We start from the raw sequence: 21372 nt of genomic DNA, 5'->3' as shown, positions 1-21372 counted from the left end.
TCACCCTCAACCCCTCACTCACCCTCACTCTCACTCATCCTCACTCACCCTCAACCCCTCACCCTCACTCACCCTCACCCTCACCCACCCTAAACCCCTCACCCTAACTCACCCTCACCCTCACTCACCCTCAACCCCTCACCCTCACCCTCACTCACCCTCAACCCCTCACCCTCACTCACCCTCAACCCCTCACCCTCACTCACCCTCAACCCCTCACCCACCCTCACCCTCACTCACACTCACCCTCACTCACCCTCACTCACCCTCACTCACCCTCACTCACCCTCACTCACCCTCACCCTCACTCACCCTCACTCACCCTCACTCACCCTCACTCACCCTCACCCACCCTCAACCCCTCACCCTCACTCACCCTCACCCTCACTCACCCTCAACCCCTCACCCTCACTCACCCTCAACCCCTCACCCTCACTCACCCTCACTCACCCTCAACCCCTCACCCTCAACCCCTCACCCTCACTCACCCTCACTCACCCTCACCCTCACTCACCCTCAACCCCTCACCCTCACTCACCCTCAACCCCTCACCCTCACTCACCCTCACCCTCACTCACCCTAACCCACCCTCAACCCCTCACCCTCACTCACCCTCACTCACCCTCACTCACCCTCACCCTCACTCACCCTCACCCTCACTCACCCTCACTCACCCTCACCCACCCTCAACCCTCACCCTCACTCACCCTCACCCTCACTCACCCTCACCCACCCTCAACCCCTCACCCTCACTCACCCTCACCCTCACTCACCCTCAACCCCTCACCCTCACTCACCCTCACCCTCACTCACCCTCAACCCCTCACCCTCACTCACCCTCAACCCCTCACCCTCACCCTCACTCACCCTCAACCCCTCACCCTCACTCACCCTCACCCTCACTCACCCTCAACCCCTCACCCTCACTCACCCTCAACCCCTCACCCTCAACCCCTCACCCTCACCCACCCTCACAACACATATTGTGTTACAATAGGTGTCACATTTGCGAAAGATAAAACTATTGGCATTGTAAATAACAACGCTATTAATTCGCTATTTTCAAAACAAGCACATAAATAAAAAATGTGTCCTTTACAATACCAATAGCTCAAACTTTCCTAATGCGAGACCTATTGCATTGCTGTGCTTCTCTCCCCTGCTGCACTCTCCTGCTCTCTAGAGATGTGACCTAATGACCAGAGCTGCCATCTAAGTCACGTAAATACAAAACATGTTGCATTCCAAATGCTATAGGTGTCACATTCGCGAAAGTTATAACTATTGGCATTGTAAATGACAAAGCCATCAATTTAGCAATTTTAAAAACCAACAAATAAATAAAATATGTCATTTACAAGACCAATAACTCCAACTTTTCTAATGCGAGACCTATTGCATTTCCAATGCTTGTTTACTGTTTCCTCTTTCCTCTCCCATGTTTTTCTGAGTGCTTTCTCCTGCTTTTGCCTCTTTTCACTTCTTTCTCCATGAAGCAGCTAGTAACTCCACCACCATGAGACCCTTAGAAGGGATTTGCTAAACTTTATAAATTATGATTGATTGATTGATTGAAAAAAGAACCATCCGACATTATTCAACACTCAGTATTAGAGCGGGCAGTGTCCGAGAGAGAAAGAGGTTTCCTGATGATGCAAGTTTCAGTCTGTAACATTGTTTCAGGGGTTGCGTACAACTTGTGTTTAACTTGGGTTAAGGCTCACTGTGAGGTGGTGTGACGGAGGACAGCAGGAAGTGCTTGTGGATTGTTCATTCTCTAGTTGTGTGCAGTCTTTGAGGACCACTGCAGTGCGGTACAGGGCATTGACTGGGACAACAGACTTTATCGTCCAGCCTTTAGAACTAGCAAGATGGTGAACTCTTTCTGGGGAATAGCTAGGCAGATATCGCTTGGCACAAACCTAATGTTTATCAATTTCCTTTTCCAGATCATTACCGCCCTGGAAGAAGATCCCACAGCGCAGAAGATGCAGCTTGGCTACCGACTGCAGCAGATTGCGGCCGCTGTTGAGAACAAAGTCACAGATTTGTGACCAGATATAAGCTGCATTTCTACGGACTGGCCAGATGGACAGATGGACAGATGGACGATGCTGTCAGATTAATGGCAAAGCTCACCCTTTTTAGACAAGCCCGAACTGCCTGGCTCTTCAAAAGTGTGAAGTTATGTCTGCCATATCCCTGTTGTATTCTTGCAACAACTTCACCACCACAAGGCTTCAGTCATAATGGCACCATAGTCAAAAAATTGCCTCAAACTCTTGGGTCGATTTTTATAAAATCGCGCACTGTGTGATGTTGTCTATTGGAAGGAGACAGACTCCGAAAACTCTGGGCATTTGTGAAGGGGGAGCCTGCTTGAATGCAACTGCTGCCCTTCAGTTTTAAAGAATATATATATATTTTTTTACAGGTTTTACTTTCTTTAGGAAATTGAACTTTGATAAAGGAAGTCTTTTTTCATCTTACTGTCGCTGGACCAAGCTGAGCTCGGGACTGTGCAGCAGCGCGGCTGCTTCCTACTTCAGATGTTTTTAAAGATGTGCCAAGTTAAAAGTTGAAAACACAAGTTTCCAGGCGAGATTGGTCCAAGCTGTAGACAGAACTGCCTTTTCGGCTTGTCTCTGACTGCCATATTTAAGGAGTCTTGTACCACACAGTGGGCAACCGAGGATTTCTGGAGAGGCGGAACCGTCAGCAAGGCGACGTTGGCTCATGGTGGAACTGTCTGATGTTCTAAGAATGATTCTGCTAAACCTTGATGGAAATTCTATCAATCATGTTTCACATATTACCCTGACACGTGACCGGCTCCATTCCAAGCCTACTTATGTTTCACTGCCGCCCACCTGTCATGAAGTTTTCCAGTTTCTTTACACACATGCTACCTGTGCAGATATTGTTTTGACAGCCAAACACTTCTAATTAACAACACGTTATCTAGGAAGAGAATTTGAACCGGAAATTGTCCAACCATTTCAAAAAGCAATTTTGCAGAATCAGGTTGCCTACTTTTTTTTTAAGCTGCATCAGTCAAGCTCTGTCCCATCCACACAGGTGACACCTAGGACTTGAGGTCAGGTGCTGCTTAAAGACCTGTTTCCTTGCCATGAACCCTGCATTGCCTCAGTGCAGCGGGCTAGCGCTAAATGCGCACTGTGGCAGCGCAAGTCCTGCGTACATGGCAGACTTCTGCAAAATGTAAATGTGTTTGTGTTTATATAGCGCACTTCTACCCAGAGGTCTCATAGCGCTGTATTCATACCGCTGTGGAACTCATCCTGGCTTTCCTGTGAAATGTCCACTCCTGGGCACCCCCAAGGTGAAGCCAGGCATCCAAGCGCTGCTTGTGGAGATTAAGCAAGCTATTGCCCAGAGTCACAGAGTGGGACCCATGATTAGACTAGGCACCAAGGCGAAAATGATCAGGTCCAGGGAAATTGAGTCCAAGAGCCGTCGAGGCTGGAATTGAACCCTGGTCCCGGGCCAGACCTCTGCATCAGGGTCTGCCGCTCTAACCATTGAGCCACGCTTCTCCACAGGCCAGACTTCTAATTTACTAAAATTGTTGTTCTTGTAGCTTAAGTCATATTATTTTATTGGAATTAGGTTTTTAAAAATACAGTTCTAGCAACAGATGAAGTAACACGACATTTCAACTGAAGATTTGATAGTTTTACTGAAGATATTCCAGCCAGCTAACTGATTGTTGATGTTCGTAGGGGCTCAGGGCACCCGTCCACGTACCCCCAACCTCCCAGCACTCTACCCTTCTGCCCCAAGACCTGACCAAGTGGAGTAGGGGGGGTGGGGGGGGGAGAAGGACAGTCACTGTCTTGTGTTATATATTTTTTGGTACTTAGGAGCCGTGGACGGCCCATGCTGTATGTTCTAACACTGCACTAAATAACCTAGAAGCTTATTTATAATTCCTTTTGTGGGCCTCGTGCTCTGTAAGCTGTCGTTCTCCGAACAAAACACACTGCTCTTTCCCCTCTCGGAGCACAGTTCTTTATTTTAGGCACCTCTGCTACTTAGAATTGCAGCTGTAAATAGACTAGGGACAAGAAGCGTATTTAAGTACTAAAGAAGGATTGTAATTTATTTTTAAGATAGCATTTAGTATCAACAGGTGTCTCTTTCTGTCTGATCTGTCATTGGCAAAGACAAAAGTAATCTCTGGTTTTCTTTTTTTTTCTCTTTCTACCAGAACCCAATGTTGATGCCATATTTTCTCCCATTTCCCTGTTTATATTCTTTTCACTGCCTCACCTCTCTTCGAAATCAGTTTCCTTTCTATTTCTGTTCTACTCCATTTTTCTCCCATTCCCCTGCGCCTGTATATCTTTACCTGGTTCTTTTTCCACTCTTGTCTCTCTGTGTCTCTTTCTCTTTTGCAGCAGTTCTCTTTCACTCACTCTCTTTCTCTCTCTCTCTCTCTTTCTCTCTCTCTCTTTCTCTCTCTCTCTTTCTCTCTCTCTCTCTCTCTCTTTCTCTCTCTCTCTCTCTCTCTCTCTCTCTCTCTCTCGCTCGTACTCTTGCTTTCTTTGATTCTCCTGCTTTTTTCTTGTTTCTCTTCTTTGCCTGTCTGCAGTCTCTCCGGCTCCCTCTCTCTCTCTCTCATGTACTCATTTTCTTGTTGTCTCTGTCTTCCTGCTTTTTCTCATTCTATGTTTCTCCTCTTTCCCTCTCCCTCTGACTCTCTCTCTCTCTCTCTCTCTCTCTCCTCTTCCCTCTCTCCTTCCATTTCCCAATGTCTTTCTCACACCTTCATTTTCTTCCTCCTCATCTTCTCCTCTCCTTGTCACTCTTCTGTTAGTCTGGTTCTTTCCCAGATCCTCTTTGCTTAACGATCAGACTAGAATGTGTGATCACTTTAATATGAAAATAAAGACTTGACAATAAAGCAGAATTTTATGACATAGTGCGATAACCATTTGTAAATCATGGCCGCGAAGGTACGGATGTTCGGATGACATGGGGGAAACGACTTTCGTTATGTTACAGCATCTTTGTAAATATCTCACTTCTAGGATCTAAACGATTTTAATAAAAAAGAGTTCTTACACAAGTTATTCAATAAATTGAAATAATGTCCATAACCTGGTTTCTGGATTTCTGATTTTCATATTAAAGAAACAACCACTCCATACTGGAGCAGAAGGAGTGGCGAAAGAGTGTGTTTAACCAGCAGGTAGGGACCTGCCTACTTTCTGACTCTTTCAGACTTACTTTTAATGCTTTCACCCTCTCCACTAGCAGTAGGGTCAGGTTATTTCAACCTGGAACCCTCTTATGGTGATGGTGTAAGGCAGCTGCCTACAGGCGTCTTAGTTTAGAGGTAGCGCTACTGTGTAAGGTAAGCCACCAGCTATGTCTTGATAGTGTCTGTATACTTATGTGAAACTGTCAGTTTAAACATAACATTTAAACAAAACGGGTGGGCATTACCACTTGCCACTCACTGTTACTTACAACTGCTCAGCATAGCTTGGTGTGACTACTGCCACAGATCACATTAAAAGTGACATTCCCCACCTCTCATTTGGAAAAGAAGAATTGTGGGCCCTATTCACAAAAATTAACCCTGGGTGTTGCAAAGTACACTCGGAACTATGCTCCGCTCAGTAGCTAGTAGCACTGTGTGAGCAATAATTGCTAACAGCACCTTGCACATAGCAAGTTATGTTAAAATAAGTATTTTTTTCTTTATATGCTAAAATGCATATAGTCATTTCATGATAGTGAAAATGATAAATTAGCAAGAAGTGAGAGAGGTGATGATTTTGGGATCCACACTAACCTAGGGAGAGAACAAAGCAGACGCCTTGAACACAAAGAGCACATCTTCTTGAACGATTCGGTGGTGGTCTCATCCTCTTAGGACCACCCCAAGCACAGTTATTGGCAAAAATATAATCCCAACCAAAGGCCCTGCAAAGCATTATGGGACGAGATTAGCACTAGGCAGTGAATATTATAGTATCCAATATCAAAATAATTCTACAAAGAGCTGCAGTTCAACTAGTCATTACTAGGTGTCCCTCACGAGTCAAATACAAATGCATTGAAATTATTCTTACATCAAGCTGCAGTTCCACTAGCCGTTACTAGATGTCCCTCACATGTCAATGCAAACGCTTCAGCAAAGGGTTTCAATGCTTTTACATTTGACTCGTGGGGGACATCTAGTAACGACTGGTGGAACTGGAGCTTGATGTAATAATAATTTCAATGCTTTTGCATTTGACTCGTGAAGGACTAGTTTAACTGCAGCTCTTTGTAGAATTATTTTGATATAGGACACTATAATATTCACTGCCCACTGCTAATCTCGTCCCATAATGCTTTGCAGAACCTTTGGTTGGGATTGTATTTTTGCCCATAACTGTGCTTGGGGTGGTCCTAGGAAGATGGGACCACTGCTGAACCGTTCACCAGCATGATATGCTCTTTGTGTTCAAGGCATCTGTTTGGTCCTCCCCCTCGGTTAGGGGAGACTCCAAAATCATCACCTCTCTCATTGCCTAATAATTTTATTCACAGTTCATTTTTGTGAATTGGTTATGTACTTTTTAGCATGTAAAATTGCTTTATCAAAGCATTTGTGAGTGTTGTTGATATAGCTGCTATGCTACTGTTAAGTTTTGGCACTGTGCTATGCATGCCCAGGGTTAACAAAGATACATTTGGTAGTAAATATTAGATTTATATGGAATTTAACTGTTTTATGACTGCCTGGAAATCACACAGGTATTCCTGTCAGTCATGATAAGCCCTGGAAGTTTGTGCATGCCCACTACCTGGGAGATTGTTAGCAATAACAAGCTCCTCTCCCCGTTTTCACCCTGGCAATGCTTGTCAATTACCTGTTACTTCCTTTTTTACCCTGGCCATCTGCTACACACTCACCCTCTATATTTCCTCGTGCTACAGCTATCAGATCTATTGCCCACTCCTAACAGAAAAAACCTTGGATTAGTGGTTCAGCCCTCCAAACAGATTCTTCCTCCCATAGCAGCATCACACAAAACATTGGTTAATCCAGAACAACTCTAATCTACCTTCTGCCCTAAAAAACGCACAGGTTAAAGCTATCCTATCCTAGCATAAAAGCTTCTGCTTCCTCGTGCTCGTTTAGCTCCTGCTAAAACAAAAAAAGTCCTAAACTCTTCCACCTCAATAAATGCTACATATCCCCCGACCGTCTAACATCCTGTTGCTCCCCTAGCTCTAATTCCATACACTAATTATTTCCTATTTTAAATGAACTAGAACCACGCATAAACAATTTGCCACACTGGCCAGAAGAAACAGGGGAAGACTTGTGCACCTTGTCACAAGAGAAAAATACTTCTCAATTCATTGATATAATCTGATGTACTAAAGTCAAATGGTTCTGCATGTTGATGAAGTAAACTGTTTGAATTTTCAAGGGACTTTATCATAGTTTACACACTGGCTGCAGGATGTCTTTAAAAACGAAGGTGTTCCTAAAGTTAAGCGGTGCAGGGCAACCTTGTTACTTCCTTTCTTTAACTCCAATTAACCTTCAAACAAATGCTTGCCTGTTTATTTATCATGCAGCAGCCCAGTGCTGCTGTTGAGCCAGGGCTGCATGTGGCCCTTTGGCCGTACCTTGACAATCACTCTTTTACAAAGTAGTACAATGCAAGCAGTATACCCTAGACTCTCTTGGAGATCCACCAATCAAATAGAAGGATTGGTGCGGATAATTCAAAGTGTATCTAAGAGAAATTGACTCACAATGCTTTAAAGTTGAAAGAAAAAAAAAGATTCTTGAATATTGACTTGGAGGGAAGGTCAATGCATCGTAGAACATTTACCAGTTTATAAACCTATAGAAGGAGAGGAGTTTGATGAATTTCAAGTTCCATGAAAAGTACAGTAGTCAGAAGATTCACGTTTTTCTCGAACTGCAACTTGATGAATCTATTGAGACATAGCTAACCGCTCCCAGAATACTGACTTTACTTCGTGAATTAGAAATCTTTACATATCAACTTATAAGGTATCAATAAGGGGTTAGATGTCACTACAAAACATTGCAAGGAAAGCTTATTTCATTTTAAAAAGCTGTCACTGCCATTGAAGCAGCTATCATTAATTAATTAAGATTATAAGGAAGTATTCGATGAGCCTATTTGGCCTATGATTACAAATTCCATTGGGAACAAAATATATTCTGTTCTGCTGAATTTTCTCTTACACAAAACAGTTCTTCTAATTGTTGGGTCCACTCGCCTTGTTGTTCTTTTAAGTTTTGTCAAGTACCGAAAAAGACTTGCAATTTATGTGGAACTTTGGGGCCTTTTTCGAAAGTTTGTATGAAGAAGAAAATAGAAATAAGCGAAATTGAAGACACACAAAGAACAGGATCTTCAGTCTTGTGTCAAAAATCTAGTTTTAAGCATGGGCTTTTCTGAATCAAAGAATACTAAGAATCCCACAGCTGCCATCGAAGTAGGAGCTTTCACGTTAAATCTACTTATGAATTCACAGAGCCAAAGTCATTATCATCGCTCATGACATATTCTTAAAATACTGAAAGATCAAATATTAATTAAATCAGATATTAGGAATGAATCTTTTCAATGATTAAAACTTTCCTTAATTGGTTAGCTTGAATTGCCTCCATCCTTTCAGGGATGATATATAACTGTTCATATTTTTTTGCCTTTAAAGGAAAACAAAAAAATCTTGGACGGTTGCATAAGGGCATGCTTGACATTGTACTTTCTGCTGGCAAATAAAAGTAAATTATGTTTTTTCAGAGAAATTGTGTGAAGACTTTCAAAATCACAGTGTGTGTGGTGGTATTCAAGTGAAACATGTACACTGCAAAGTTAAGGTATCCCCCATAGATCTACATGAACTGATAAATCAGCATCAGAATTTAGTCAAAGAGGGTCTAAGTCTATGAAGAATTTTTGAAATAGAAATAAAACTCAAAGATGTGTCCATTCCATTGAAGCATAGTTTAATAAACGTTGCCCTAATTATGACAGGTATTATCACATTAATTGCATCAGCTGCAAGTTGAAGGGGTAATTGAACTGGACGATATGTCAATGTGGCTTTCCCCTATTGTAGTGGCCATAAAAAAGAATTAAGAATGTGTGTTGACCTTAGCGCACTCAAGCAAAAGCATCTAGGTTGATGCACATCCACCACTTAAAATAGGGGTACTCATGTTCAAGTAAAGTAATGCCACTATATTAAGCAGACTAGATCTTCAATGAGGTTATCGACTAATTGATCTTGTTCTTTCCTCAAAACATCTAAAAGCATTTGTTACTCCAGGTGGAGTTTTCCAATACAAAAGTATGCCATTTGGCAGCTGCCATTTTTTAGGTCTCGCCCAGCTATTGCTGTTAAGCAATCGCTATGCGAGAGATATAGAGAGCTGCTCCAGGAAAGCTTACCAAGGGGCTTTTGAATGCGGATTATGGACAGTGCATGTGCCCCGCGCGCGCGCTTGCCATTTGCTCCCCCGCCCCCCCATCAGACTTGAAAGGAAGTCACTCGCACACCACCATTCAACCATTTGTCTCAGACTTCAAAGGAATGCCTCCCGCTCCCCCGTGCCCCGCCACAGCAATGCCGAGAGCTTGTTTTTATTGCAGTTCCATGACGTGCTCTCTGTTTAAAGCCTGCAGTGCACAGTCACCAGACACCTTAATTCCACATCAAAACACTCGGTGCCGCAATATTATTTCACTGTGCACTGGTTAGCTTTCACGGCGCTTTGTTTTCGGGCACTTTTCCTTTAAATACGCCCCGTCACCAGGCACCTTAATTCCATATCAAAACACTGGCTGCCGTTCATTATTTCACTGGGCACTGCTTAGCTTTCACGGCGCTTTGTTTTTGGGCGCTTTTCCTTTAAATGCGCACACACATGTTGTCAGTGGCCCGTCACCAGGCACCTTTATTCCACATCAAAACACTCCGTGCCGTTAATTATTTCACTGTGCACTGCTTAGCTTTCACAGCGCCACATCAAAACACTGGATGCCGCAATATTATTTCACTGTGCACTGATTAGCTTTCACAGCGCTTTGTTGTTGGGTGCTTTTCCTTTAAATGCGCCCCGTCACCAGGCACCTTAATTCCACATCAAAACACTGGCTGCCGTTCATTATTTCACTGGGCACTGCTTAGCTTTCACGGCGCTTTCTTTTTGGGTGCTTTTCCTCTAAATGTGCCCCGTCACCAGGCACCTTAATTCCACATCAAAAAGTTGGGTGCCGTTCATTATTTCACTGGGCACTGCTTAGCTTTCAGGGCGCTTTGTATTCGGGCGCTTTTCCTTTAAATGCGCACACACATATTGCCAGTGCCCAGTCACCAGGCACCTTAATTCCACATCAAAACACTGGCTGCCGTTCATTATTTCACTGGGCGCTGCTTAGTTTCACGGCGCTTTGTTTTTGGGAGCTTTTCCTTTAAATGCGCACACACATGTTGTCAGTGCCCCGTCGCGTAGGCACTTTAATAACTAATAACTTGTGTGCGACGTCCACATATCAGCCAACTGTTAAGTGCGCTTTTCCTTTAAATGCGCACACACATGTTGCCAGTGCCCTGTCACCAGGCACCTTTATTCCATATCAAAATACTTGGTGCCGTTAATTACCTTTTTGAACCAGGAGTTTGTGGCATTTTTAAACTTTTGGCGGTGCTTCATTTTGTAGTATGTTTTGTGCTTTGCCGCAGAAATATTGGGCCTCGCTCAATAACAGATACCTTTTCCTAATTCTCTGCCCCTCACCCTCACCCTCAAACACCCTCACCCTCACACACCCTCACACCCCCCACCCTCACACACCCCACCCTCACACACACTCACACACCCTCACCCTCATACCCACTCACCCCCTCACCCTCACATCCCCTCACCCTCACATCCCCTCACCCTCCACCACCACCTCACCCTCACACCCCCTCACCCTCACACCCCCTCACCCTCACTCACCCTCACACCCCCTCACCATCACACCCCTCACCCTCACCCCTCACCCTCACCCCTCACCCCTCACACCCTCACCCTCACACACCCTCTCATCCTCACACACCCTCACTCACCCTCTCATACCCTCACGCCCCCCTCACCATCACACCCCCTCACCATCACACCCCCTCACCCTCATACACCCTCACCCTCACACACCCTCCCCCCACACCGCCTCACCCACCCTCCCCCCCACACCCCCTCACCCACCCTCCCCCCACACCCCCTCACCCTCACACACCCTCACCCTCACACACCCTCACCCTATCACACCCTCTCACCCTCACACACCCTCTCACCCTCACACACCCTCACTCACCCTCACTCACCCTCATACACCCTCACCCTCATACCCTCACACACCCTCACACCCCTTACCCTCACACCCCCTCACCCTCACACCCCCTAACCCCTCTCACCCTCACACACCCTCACAACCCTCTCACCCTCAACCTCACTCTCACCCTCACACACCCTCACACACCCTCACTCACCCTCACTCACCCTCTCACCCTCACTCACCCTCTCACCCTCACACACCCTCACCAGCACAGCATAACACAACATAGCATAGCAAAACATAGAATAGCATAACAAAACAAAGCATAGGATAGCAAAGAAAACATAGCATAGCATAGCATAGCATAACAAAACAAAATAGCATAGTAAAACACAACAAAGCATAGCATAGCATAACAAAACACAACATAGCATAGCATAACAAAACATAGCATCACAAAACAAAGCATAGCATAACCCAACAAAGCATAGCAAAACAAAACATAGCATAGTATAACAAAACATAGCATAGCATAACAAAACACAACAAAACATAACAAAGCATAGCATAACAAAACATAGCAAAAAAACAACAAAGCATTCCATAACAAAGCACCCCAAAACATAGCATACATAACAAACATAGTATAGCAAAGCATAGCAAAACATAGCATGGCATAACAAAAAATCATAGCATAACAAAACAAAGCTTAGCATAGCATAACAAAACGTAGCATAACAAAGCATTGCATAGCTTAATAAAACATAGCATAACAAAGCCTAGCATAATAAAACACAACAAAACATAGCATAGCATAACAAAACATAGCATAGCATAGCAAAACACAACAAAACATAGCATAGCATAACAAAACACAACAAAACAGCATAGCATAACAAAACAAAGCATAGGATAGCAAAACTAAACACAGCATAGCATAACAAAACAAAGCATAGGATAGCAAAACAAAACATAGCATAACATAACAAAACATAGCATAACAAAACACAACAACACATAGCATAACAAAATATGGCAAAACACAACAAAACATAGCATAGCTTAACAAAACACAACAAAACATAGCATAGGAAAACAAAACATATAATAGCAAAGCATAGCATAGCATAACAAAACATAGCATAGCATAACAAAACACAGCATAGCATACAGCATCACACAGCATCACTTAGCACCACCACAGCATCACTCAGGGGCACCACAACATCACTATGCGCTACCACGCCATCACTGAACGCCACAGCATCACTCATTCGCCACCACAACATCACTCAGCGCCACCACAGCATCAATCTGTGCAACCATTCAACAACAACTGGTTCAAAAATGTTCTCTCAATGTTTCAAGCTTTATTACAAATGTAACAAAAAGATGTTAATATTTCAATTCTGTTCTTGGATTTTCGTCACAATAAAATACACTGAACATAATCTTCACAAAAGTTATTTACAAAAGTTTAAGCTATTGCCATTATAAATTACAATAACTTTTATTTAAGTATTATTTAAAAAAATTAAAAGCCATTGTTATTTGTAATATCAATACATGTAAGTCACGTAAATACAACACATATTGCATTACAAATGCTATAGGTGTCACATTTGCGAAAGTTATAAATATTGGCATTGTAAATGACAAAGGTATGAATTTCGCTATTTTCAAAAACAAAACATAAATACAAAATTTGTCATTTACAATACCAATAGCTCAAACTTTCCTAATGCGCGACCTATTGTATTGCAAATGCTTGTTTAAAGAGTAATGGAAAAGATGTTAGGAAAAATTGAAGTGTTCTTGCGTTCGAAGATGACTTTCTAGTAGTTGTAAAGGATTGGAAGGAGCACGATAGTAGACTTTTCACAGTTCTTGAGAAAACGAAGATGAGTGGCCTGCAGTTAAGACTGCAAATGAATCTTTGAGCAGATGCAGTTAATGTACTTAAGACATGTAGGTAGTGCGGTGTGTGCCAGTCCTAATCCTGATTTAATCTAAGCCACTGAAGATGGCCATCATCCCACAATCAAAGAACAAGTTATGTCCTTTGTAGGTTTCTGTGAATTGGGTGCAAAATATTTGCATCATTGTGCTTCTATGGCTGAAATGATATCAAGGTTACTAAAGAAAAGAACAGAATTCTCCCTTGGGTAAAGAGCAAGAAGATGCATTCTTCTGCTTCAAATTTGATTTAACTGCTCCTACAATGACTGCCTCCAGGGTTACCTGCTAGTATTACAGTTGATGCTAGTTATAAAGGGTTAGGCACTCTATTCACCAGGACTGGATTGGGAACTCAGCAGCCCTGGCAATTTTTTTGGACCAGCCCCTCGGGTGGGCGAGGGTGAAGCAATGCTGCTAATTTTACTGGGGGCCGATATTGCAGCTCACCTGCAAAATCGGCCCGCAGTAACTAAACCGGGCGCCACCCTTCCAGCCTTCCAGGGAAACGCCCAATGCCCACTACAGCCATTCTGGCCCTGGTAATCACAGAAGAGCATGACAGGACACAACACTGTAGCTTATGCGTCGTGTATTGAAAGAAACTGAGAAATTATATTCTATATAGAGCGGCAGCTTCAGAGTTCAGAAATGTTATGTATATTGCACATTTCACCATTAATATGAATCACAAATCTCTTGTATTTATTTTAAGTAGATCTAGTGCACATCCTGGAAATTTAACAGCAAGATGAGCCAGAATAAGCACTAAGGCATAGATGCATCAAGCGATATTGCGATTGCAATCTTTGCGAAACAGCCATTGCGAATGCAATTCCCACTTCCGCAATGCATCAAGTACAAAAGCAGAAAATAGCAAAATCGCAATACAAAGAATCGCAAATCCATTTGGAAACCCCCATTGCGATTCCTTAACAGTGATTATCCCCCAATTAGGGAAATCAATAGCGAATTCGCAACCAAATTGCGAAATCGCTAATAAATCGCTATTCCCATTCATCAACATTCGCAAATAGCTAAAATACCATAAATCGCTAATTACGAGTTGCGATTTAAGGAGAAGCCAAACCAGGTGGTAACCATGAAGTCCAATTGGGGAAAACAAATAGTTGGCAAACAAGAAACAGGTGTTGGGTAAATCACACTTAAGGAGACTCAGTAGGAGCATGAGGAAAGTCACAATGGCAGGTCTCTACATCGTGGCAAGGCGGCTGAGGCTCCAGGCTGCAGCCCAGAACCGACGCAGGATCCAGGAGCGCATCTTCCGGCTGCGGATTACACTCCTGGACAGACTGAAGAGGAGATCTACTCCAAATACAGGCTCAATGGGGCAATGATCAAGAAGCTCATCAGAGACCTTGACCCCCTGATGCAGCACCCAACACGGAGGACCAACGCCGTGCCCACCCGTGTCCAGGTTCTGTGCTGCCTGCACCTCCTGGCCTCCGGCAGCTTCCAGGGGATAGTCGCATATGCAGGGGGCATATCCCAGAGTACACCGTCACGCTGCCTACAGAGTTTCCTCGACACCATGCTGAGCCGGATAAATCACTATATCACCTTCCCAACAACCCAACAGGATTTAATGCAAACAAAACTGGACTTCTACAACACCGCCCATTTCCCCCATGTAATTGGCTGCATCGACTGCACCCACATTCACATCTGTCCACCCGCAGAGACCGAATACATGTACCAGAACCCCAAGTCCTACCACTCCCTCAACATTCAGATGGTCTGCAATGCGAAGACCATCATTACAGACATTGTGGCACAATACCCGGGGTGCACGCATGATTCGTTTATCTTCCGGCACAGCGGCATACACACCCGCTTGGCCAGGGGTGAATTTGGCGAGGGACATCTCCTAGGTCAGTACACATGCCCACCTACAGTATGTTAAGACCATGTTGCCGCGCATAACAGGCACTGACCCTCTGCTCCTCCATTCAGGTGACTGCGACTACGGGCTCCGTGAATACCTCCTCACCCCATACCTCAACCCTGCATCACAGGAACGGCGGTACAATGCTGCGCATATACACACCAGAAATGTGATAGAGCGGACATTTTTCATGTTAAAGAGTCGATTCCACGTCCTCCACAAGACTGGCGGGCCCTCAAATACCGGCCTGAGATCTGCTGCCGCATCGTGGCCGTGTGCGCCATACTTCACAATATTGCCACCAAGCGGAGAATACCTGTTGAGGTGTCTGGTAGTGAGTCGGAGGGGGACAACCTGCCACCTGCACATGTGCATCATGCACACGGGGAGAATCCTCCTGAAGGTCACAGGCGCCGCGCCAACATCACACAGAACTATTTCTAGTACACCCATACCCCTCACACAACACTGCACTCATGCAAGCCACATGAATGATTGACATGAGGAAGATTTGTTTTCAAAATAAAGCTTTTGTTTAATTCACAAGCTCTCGATGTGCTTTAATCAGCAAACAACAGTGCAACTGTATTCAGACATACAGGCTCCTGGAACCTGAGCAGGCGTGCATGGTTACCTCGCCACGGCACTGCCGGAAATGTCGAGTTACTAGCGCCTCCTACCGGACGCACCCTGTCGCCCCTCTCACCCTCCACGTTGGGTTGGTTTTGTCGTGATGCAGTGTTGGGCTGGGAACTGCGGCGCCTTTCTGATTGCACCGGCACAAACAGGCTGCTGAGGCTAGATGTCCCTTCGCTGGCACCATCCCCCCCCCTTGCATTGCCATGGTCGGCCGCCTGTTGGTTCTCCACAGCGGTGGTGACCTGCTCCAGGGCCCTTGCAACTTCAGCACAGCAACCTCAGATCCATCTGGATCTGCATGGCCAATGATCTGCGCGAGAGCTGGGAAGTGTTGTTCTCAATCAGGTGGTTTGAATGTGTGTAGGCTGATAGCCGTGTGAGCAGCTGCCTGTGGCGTCTGCGGGTGATGTCCTGCTGCGCCAACATCAGCTGGTTGCTCTCCTTCACCGCTGTGGTCAGTTCCTGCACACTCTCAGTGAGGAGACTAATGTTGCGTGCAGTTTTATATAGCTGCAGCTGCAGTGCTGCCATGTGCTGTGCCTGTTTACGGTGCACAGCAAGCATCCGAGCCTCAATGCCCAGGCCCAAGTTGTGTGCCTGTTGCTCCATATCTGCTGTGGTGGGCACAGAGCGCACTTGCCTCAACCTGCTGCTGGCGAGGGCCCGCACACTTGCTCGGCGTCGTGTCTGCCTCCTGGGTGGGGGTGGGATCTGCTCCACTGCCATGCGTGCCGAGTGGTGAGGTCGTGCTCCACCTGTAACTGCAGGGGTGTCCCTGTGTCTAGGTGCAGGTGTAGGTGCTGGTCCAGGTGCTGGTGCTGGCTGGCTCTCCCCCTCCGTCTCATCAGGTGTCTCCGCAATGTGGAGAATCTCACTGTCAGACGTGTCAGCATCTGCAGCACCTGTGATGTGGATGAGTGCATGATTAATGATATGATTCAGGCACCTGGGATGTAGCAACATTGTTGGACAGGCCGCATGGTCGGGCTGTCCCCCCTCCCCGCAACGGGGCCCGGACCCTGGCTCTCCCTGAATCCCCAACCAGAGTCCCCGGCGACCACCCGAAGTAACCTGCAATCCCTCCACCACAAGACACCAGCTCCGGACCCAGCTGGCCCGGGTCACCATCCGCACCCCGGCCTCGGCCCAGCCGCCATTTTGGGGTACTACAGCACGAGGCCGCGTGGCCTCAACTCGACCCTAACCCTGGGCCCGGCCGGCCCCGACATCGAGGCACCAACCTCCTCCCAGGAGGCAGAGTGACCACTTGGCGAGTCAATGGGAGAAGGAATCGTCAACGGCTCTCCTCCGCCAGGTGTCGATCACCCCAGGCCGCCCTGGGCGCTGGCTCCACCCCCCTGTTGGGTGTCTGGACTCCCTCATCCCGGAGCTCCCGGCCCCCAGGCGCGAGGGTCCGGACATCAAAGGGGACCAGACCTATAACTGGGGCAGGGCCAGACCAGGAAGGCAGTTGTATCCTGGAGTCGAGAGACCCGAGAAGAACTCATCCGCGACTGGCCTGCTGGCGCTGCCGCGGCCCTCTGCCTCGTGAAACCATCGTCTTGGCCTGCTGGTGCTGCCGCGGCCCTCTGCCTCGTGAAACCATCGTCTTGGCCTGCTGGCGCTGCCGCGGCCCTCTGCCTCGTGAAACCATCGTCTTGGCCTGCTGGCGCTGCCGCGGCCCTCTGCCTCGTGAAACCATCGTCTTGGCCTGCTGGCGCTGCCGCGGCCCTCTGCCTCGTGAAACCATCGTCTTGGCCTGCTGGCGCTGCCGCGGCCCTCTGCCTCGTGAAACCATCGTCTTGGCCTGCTGGCGCTGCCGCGGCCCGACTTGCAGACTCGCCAGCTCGAGGATTGTGAGCTCACCTCTTGCCACCTCCTGTACCGACCCGGTACCAAGACTGTCCCGCTACCCCCTTTTCCCTACAGAGACTAGAAGTGAGAGGACCCTCGGGTCCGAGATATCCTGTATCGCCAATATCCGTGCTCTACAAACCTTATATAAAAGTATTGAACTCAACCTGGTGTGGTGGCTGTTTGTGGGGAGGGAGGTGACATATCTGTACAATCGCCGGAGGTGGTCCTCATCGGGGACCTCTCCCTCAGTAGACGGCCGACCCTCAGGGTCCCCGTCTAACATTGGTGGCCAGCGGCGCGATCCGAACCTACGCATAATAGTACAGAGAGTCACTCTCCCCACGACACACAACCACCATGACAACAGAGAGCGGAACAACGGAAAAATTCCAGATGGAAAAATTGGAAGACTACAACCACCGGGAACTGAAGCAATATTGCATAGAACTTGGCCTTCCAACCACAGGTCTGAGCACAAAGGAAGACTTCAAACGAGCCCTAGAAGCTTGGGCAGAAACGGGTACGGCCGTACCCCGAACACGAACAACCGAGACGGGCCCCGCACCAATTGAAGAAAGAAGAGCGGGTCTCTCCCTGGAAGAGATCCAAGAAAGAGAAAAAAGCAGACTCCACGAATTAGAACTGGCCCGACTTCGCTTGGATGGAGAGCTCAAACTGGCGGAACAAAAAATAACTCTGGAACACTTACGGCTCCGAGAGGAGCGAGAAGAGAAGCAAAAACAGAGAGAGCTAGAGGAAAAGAAACTAGCGTACGAACATGAGCGCAATCTCAAGGAACTGGAAATCCAGAAACAGAATAAAGAACTCGGGTTCCCCGAACGACCGACCCTGCCTGCCTCTACCGAGCCCAAGGTTCACATCCCCAAAGATGTCATCCGGGAATACCACAAGAACGATGATATACAGCAGTGGTTTAAAGCCTATGAGGTGGCCATGACCTCCCACCGGATTCCACGGAGCGACTGGGGAGCCGGGTTATGGGGGAGGTTTGTCAACGAAGGGCGGGACGCCCTGCTGCAACTCCCGGACCATCTGATGACATCCTACGACCACATGAAGGCCGCCCTCCTCACTCGATACGGGCTCACACCCGAGATGTACCGCCAGCGGTTCCGCGACTGCAAACGGATTCCGGGTACGACTTGGGTGGAGTACGTGAACTTCTTTAGTCGAGCCTTCGAAGGGTGGATCAAGGGCAACAAAGTGACCACCTACGAACAACTTTTTGACCTTATCGTATGGGAGCACCTGTCTAACAACTGCTTCGTGGAACTCCGGCAACACCTCTTGGACAGTAAACTAACCGAACCTCGACAACTCGCCGCCGAAGCCGACCGGTGGGAAAGCACCCGAGTTGGCCGGAACGGACCCAGCGAAGCATCCAGACCGTACCCAGGGCCCCATCGCCCCCGGGGAGGAGGAGGAGGGGGCCAGGGTCGGGGGAGAGACCCCGGCCCCTTGTCGCCCACAAGCAGCCCCTCGACCCCGGCCGGCCGAGGGAGCCCGGCCATCCGGGCCGGTTTCCGGGCCAACGTTATGTGCCACAGATGCCAGCGACCCGGCCACTACGCCAGTGATCCCAACTGCCCAAAGAATCCGAACACTACCCCCCGCCAGGTCGCAGCGGCCGCCCTAGGGGAAGAACTAATCCCGGACGACCAAGAAGAGTACGAGACCGACCCCTCTGAGTGGGCACCAGCCGCCATGGCGCTGGTCTGCTTGGGGGAGAGAGAGATGATTCCGCGGGCCCCCCTTCCCGCCAACACGCAGAAGTACAGCCAGTGGGTCAACATTAATGGCCGCCGGGCGGAAGCCCTCCGCGACACCGGGGCCAGTGTAACGGCGGTCCGACGCCACCTTGTCACTCCAGACCAAATCCTGCCGAACATTCTTTGCCCTGTCCGATCAGCAGACAACTCCGAAAGTCTGTGTCGCATGGCCTGCGTCCCCTTCGAGTGGGGAGGAGTAACAGGGATGTTAAAGGTAACTGTCCGCGATGATGCCCCCGTGGATTGCCTCCTAGGAAACGACCTCGAAAGCTCTCCCTGGGCAGCCGTCGAACAGAGAGAACACCTGGGGATGCTCGGCCTCCCCGAATGGGTCTGCGTCACGACCCGGTCCATGACCGCCCGCGCGGTCCCCAGTCTAGAAGAGCCCGAGTGGCCGGAACCTCCTCCCGCGCTCGTCCCAGAGGAGGCCGCCCCAGAAGCCAGTCCCTCGACCCAAACAGAAGAAGGATCCGACCAGCTTCGGGATGTCCCTGACCTGGCACAATGGCGTCAGGAGGGAGGCCCCACTCAGGAACAATTCCGGGCCGAACAGAAAACATGTCCCTCTCTCGAAGGACTCCGGCAGCAAGCCCTGGCCCAGAGCACAGGGGATACCTCGGGGGCCCACTGGATCTACTGGGACCAAGACCTGCTCTACAGCGAGCAGAAAATTGCAGAACTAGGAGCCAGTCGGGTGCTGGTGGTGCCCCTTCGCTTCCGAGACTTTCTCCTGAACTTAGCCCACGATGTCCCCCTTGCCGGACACCTGGGACAGGATAAAACCTACGACCGCCTGGTGACCCATTTTTTCTGGCCCCAAATGCGAAAGGATGTCACCAACCACTGCAGGGCCTGCCCCACCTGCCAGGCCAGCGGAAAAAGTGGCCGAAAAATCAAAGCACCTTTACAACCCTTTCCTGTCGTCACCACCCCGTTCGAACGAGTGGGAATAGACATTGTGGGGCCCCTCGACCCCCGAACAGCCCAAGGACACCGGTTCATCCTGGTCCTAGTAGACCACGCCACCCGCTATCCCGAGGCCATCCCTCTTCGGACTGTGACGGCCCCCGTGGTGGGCCGAGCCCTGATGGGGATCTTCTCCCGGGTGGGGTTCCCCCGGGAGGTCGTCAGCGACAGGGGCACGAACTTTATCTCCAGATATATGAAGTCTCTCTGGCAACAATGCGGGGTCACCTACAAATTCACGACCCCCTATCACCCGCAAGGAAACGGACTGGTCGAGAGGTTCAACCGCACCCTCAAGGGAATGATTATGGGCCTAGAGGAACCCCTTCGACGCCAGTGGGACGTGCTACTTCCATGCCTCCTGTTTGCCTATCGGGAGGTCCCGCAGAAATCCCTCGGCTTCAGCCCATTTGAACTCCTGTACGGGCACCCCGTCCGGGGCCCCCTCAGCCTAGTCAAGGAAGGTTGGGAGCAGCCTCCCCAGAAAACTCCCCCAGACATCTACAGGTATCTCCTGGCTCTTCGCAACCAGACCCGGCGGTTCCGAGAAACCGCCAAAGCCAATCTCGAGGCCAGTCAGGAGGACATGAAGAGATGGTACGATCAGCATGCATCCTCCATTGAGTTCGAACCGGGACAACGGGTCTGGGTGATGTCCCCGGTTGAACCCTGTGCACTCCAAGACAAATGGTCCGGACCCTTCAAGGTGATCGAACGCAAGGGGCCCGTCACCTATTTGATCGACATGGAGACTGCCCGGAACCCTCTACGGGTCCTCCATGCCAACAGGCTCAAACCCCATTTTGTGCGATCCGAACTCAGCCTCCTGATGGCTACCGATAACGGGACGGAAGAAGACTCCGAACCCCTTCCGGACCTACTGAGGACCCTCGAGCGGGATGGCTCAGTGGAAGGGGTCCAG

General features: G+C 48.2%; 1 protein-coding gene across 1 annotated transcript in view; it reads left to right on the top strand.

Moving 5' to 3' along the window:
- Positions 1-5123, top strand: part of PLXNB1 (plexin B1) — a 416790-nt gene extending 411667 nt beyond the window's left edge. Inside the window, exon 38 of the mRNA XM_078661870.1 lies at positions 1950-5123. Within this exon, the coding sequence (XP_078517996.1) occupies positions 1950-2054 (105 nt within the window). The 3' untranslated portion in view covers positions 2055-5123. The remainder of the gene's footprint in view (positions 1-1949) is intronic.
- Positions 5124-21372: the final 16249 nt, after the last annotated feature.

Source organism: Lissotriton helveticus, chromosome 9 (assembly GCF_964261635.1).
Source record: "Lissotriton helveticus chromosome 9, aLisHel1.1, whole genome shotgun sequence".
Taxonomy (NCBI): domain Eukaryota; kingdom Metazoa; phylum Chordata; class Amphibia; order Caudata; family Salamandridae; genus Lissotriton; species Lissotriton helveticus.
Note: the sequence above shows the minus strand (reverse complement) of the source record. Positions and strands in the feature narration are given on the sequence as shown.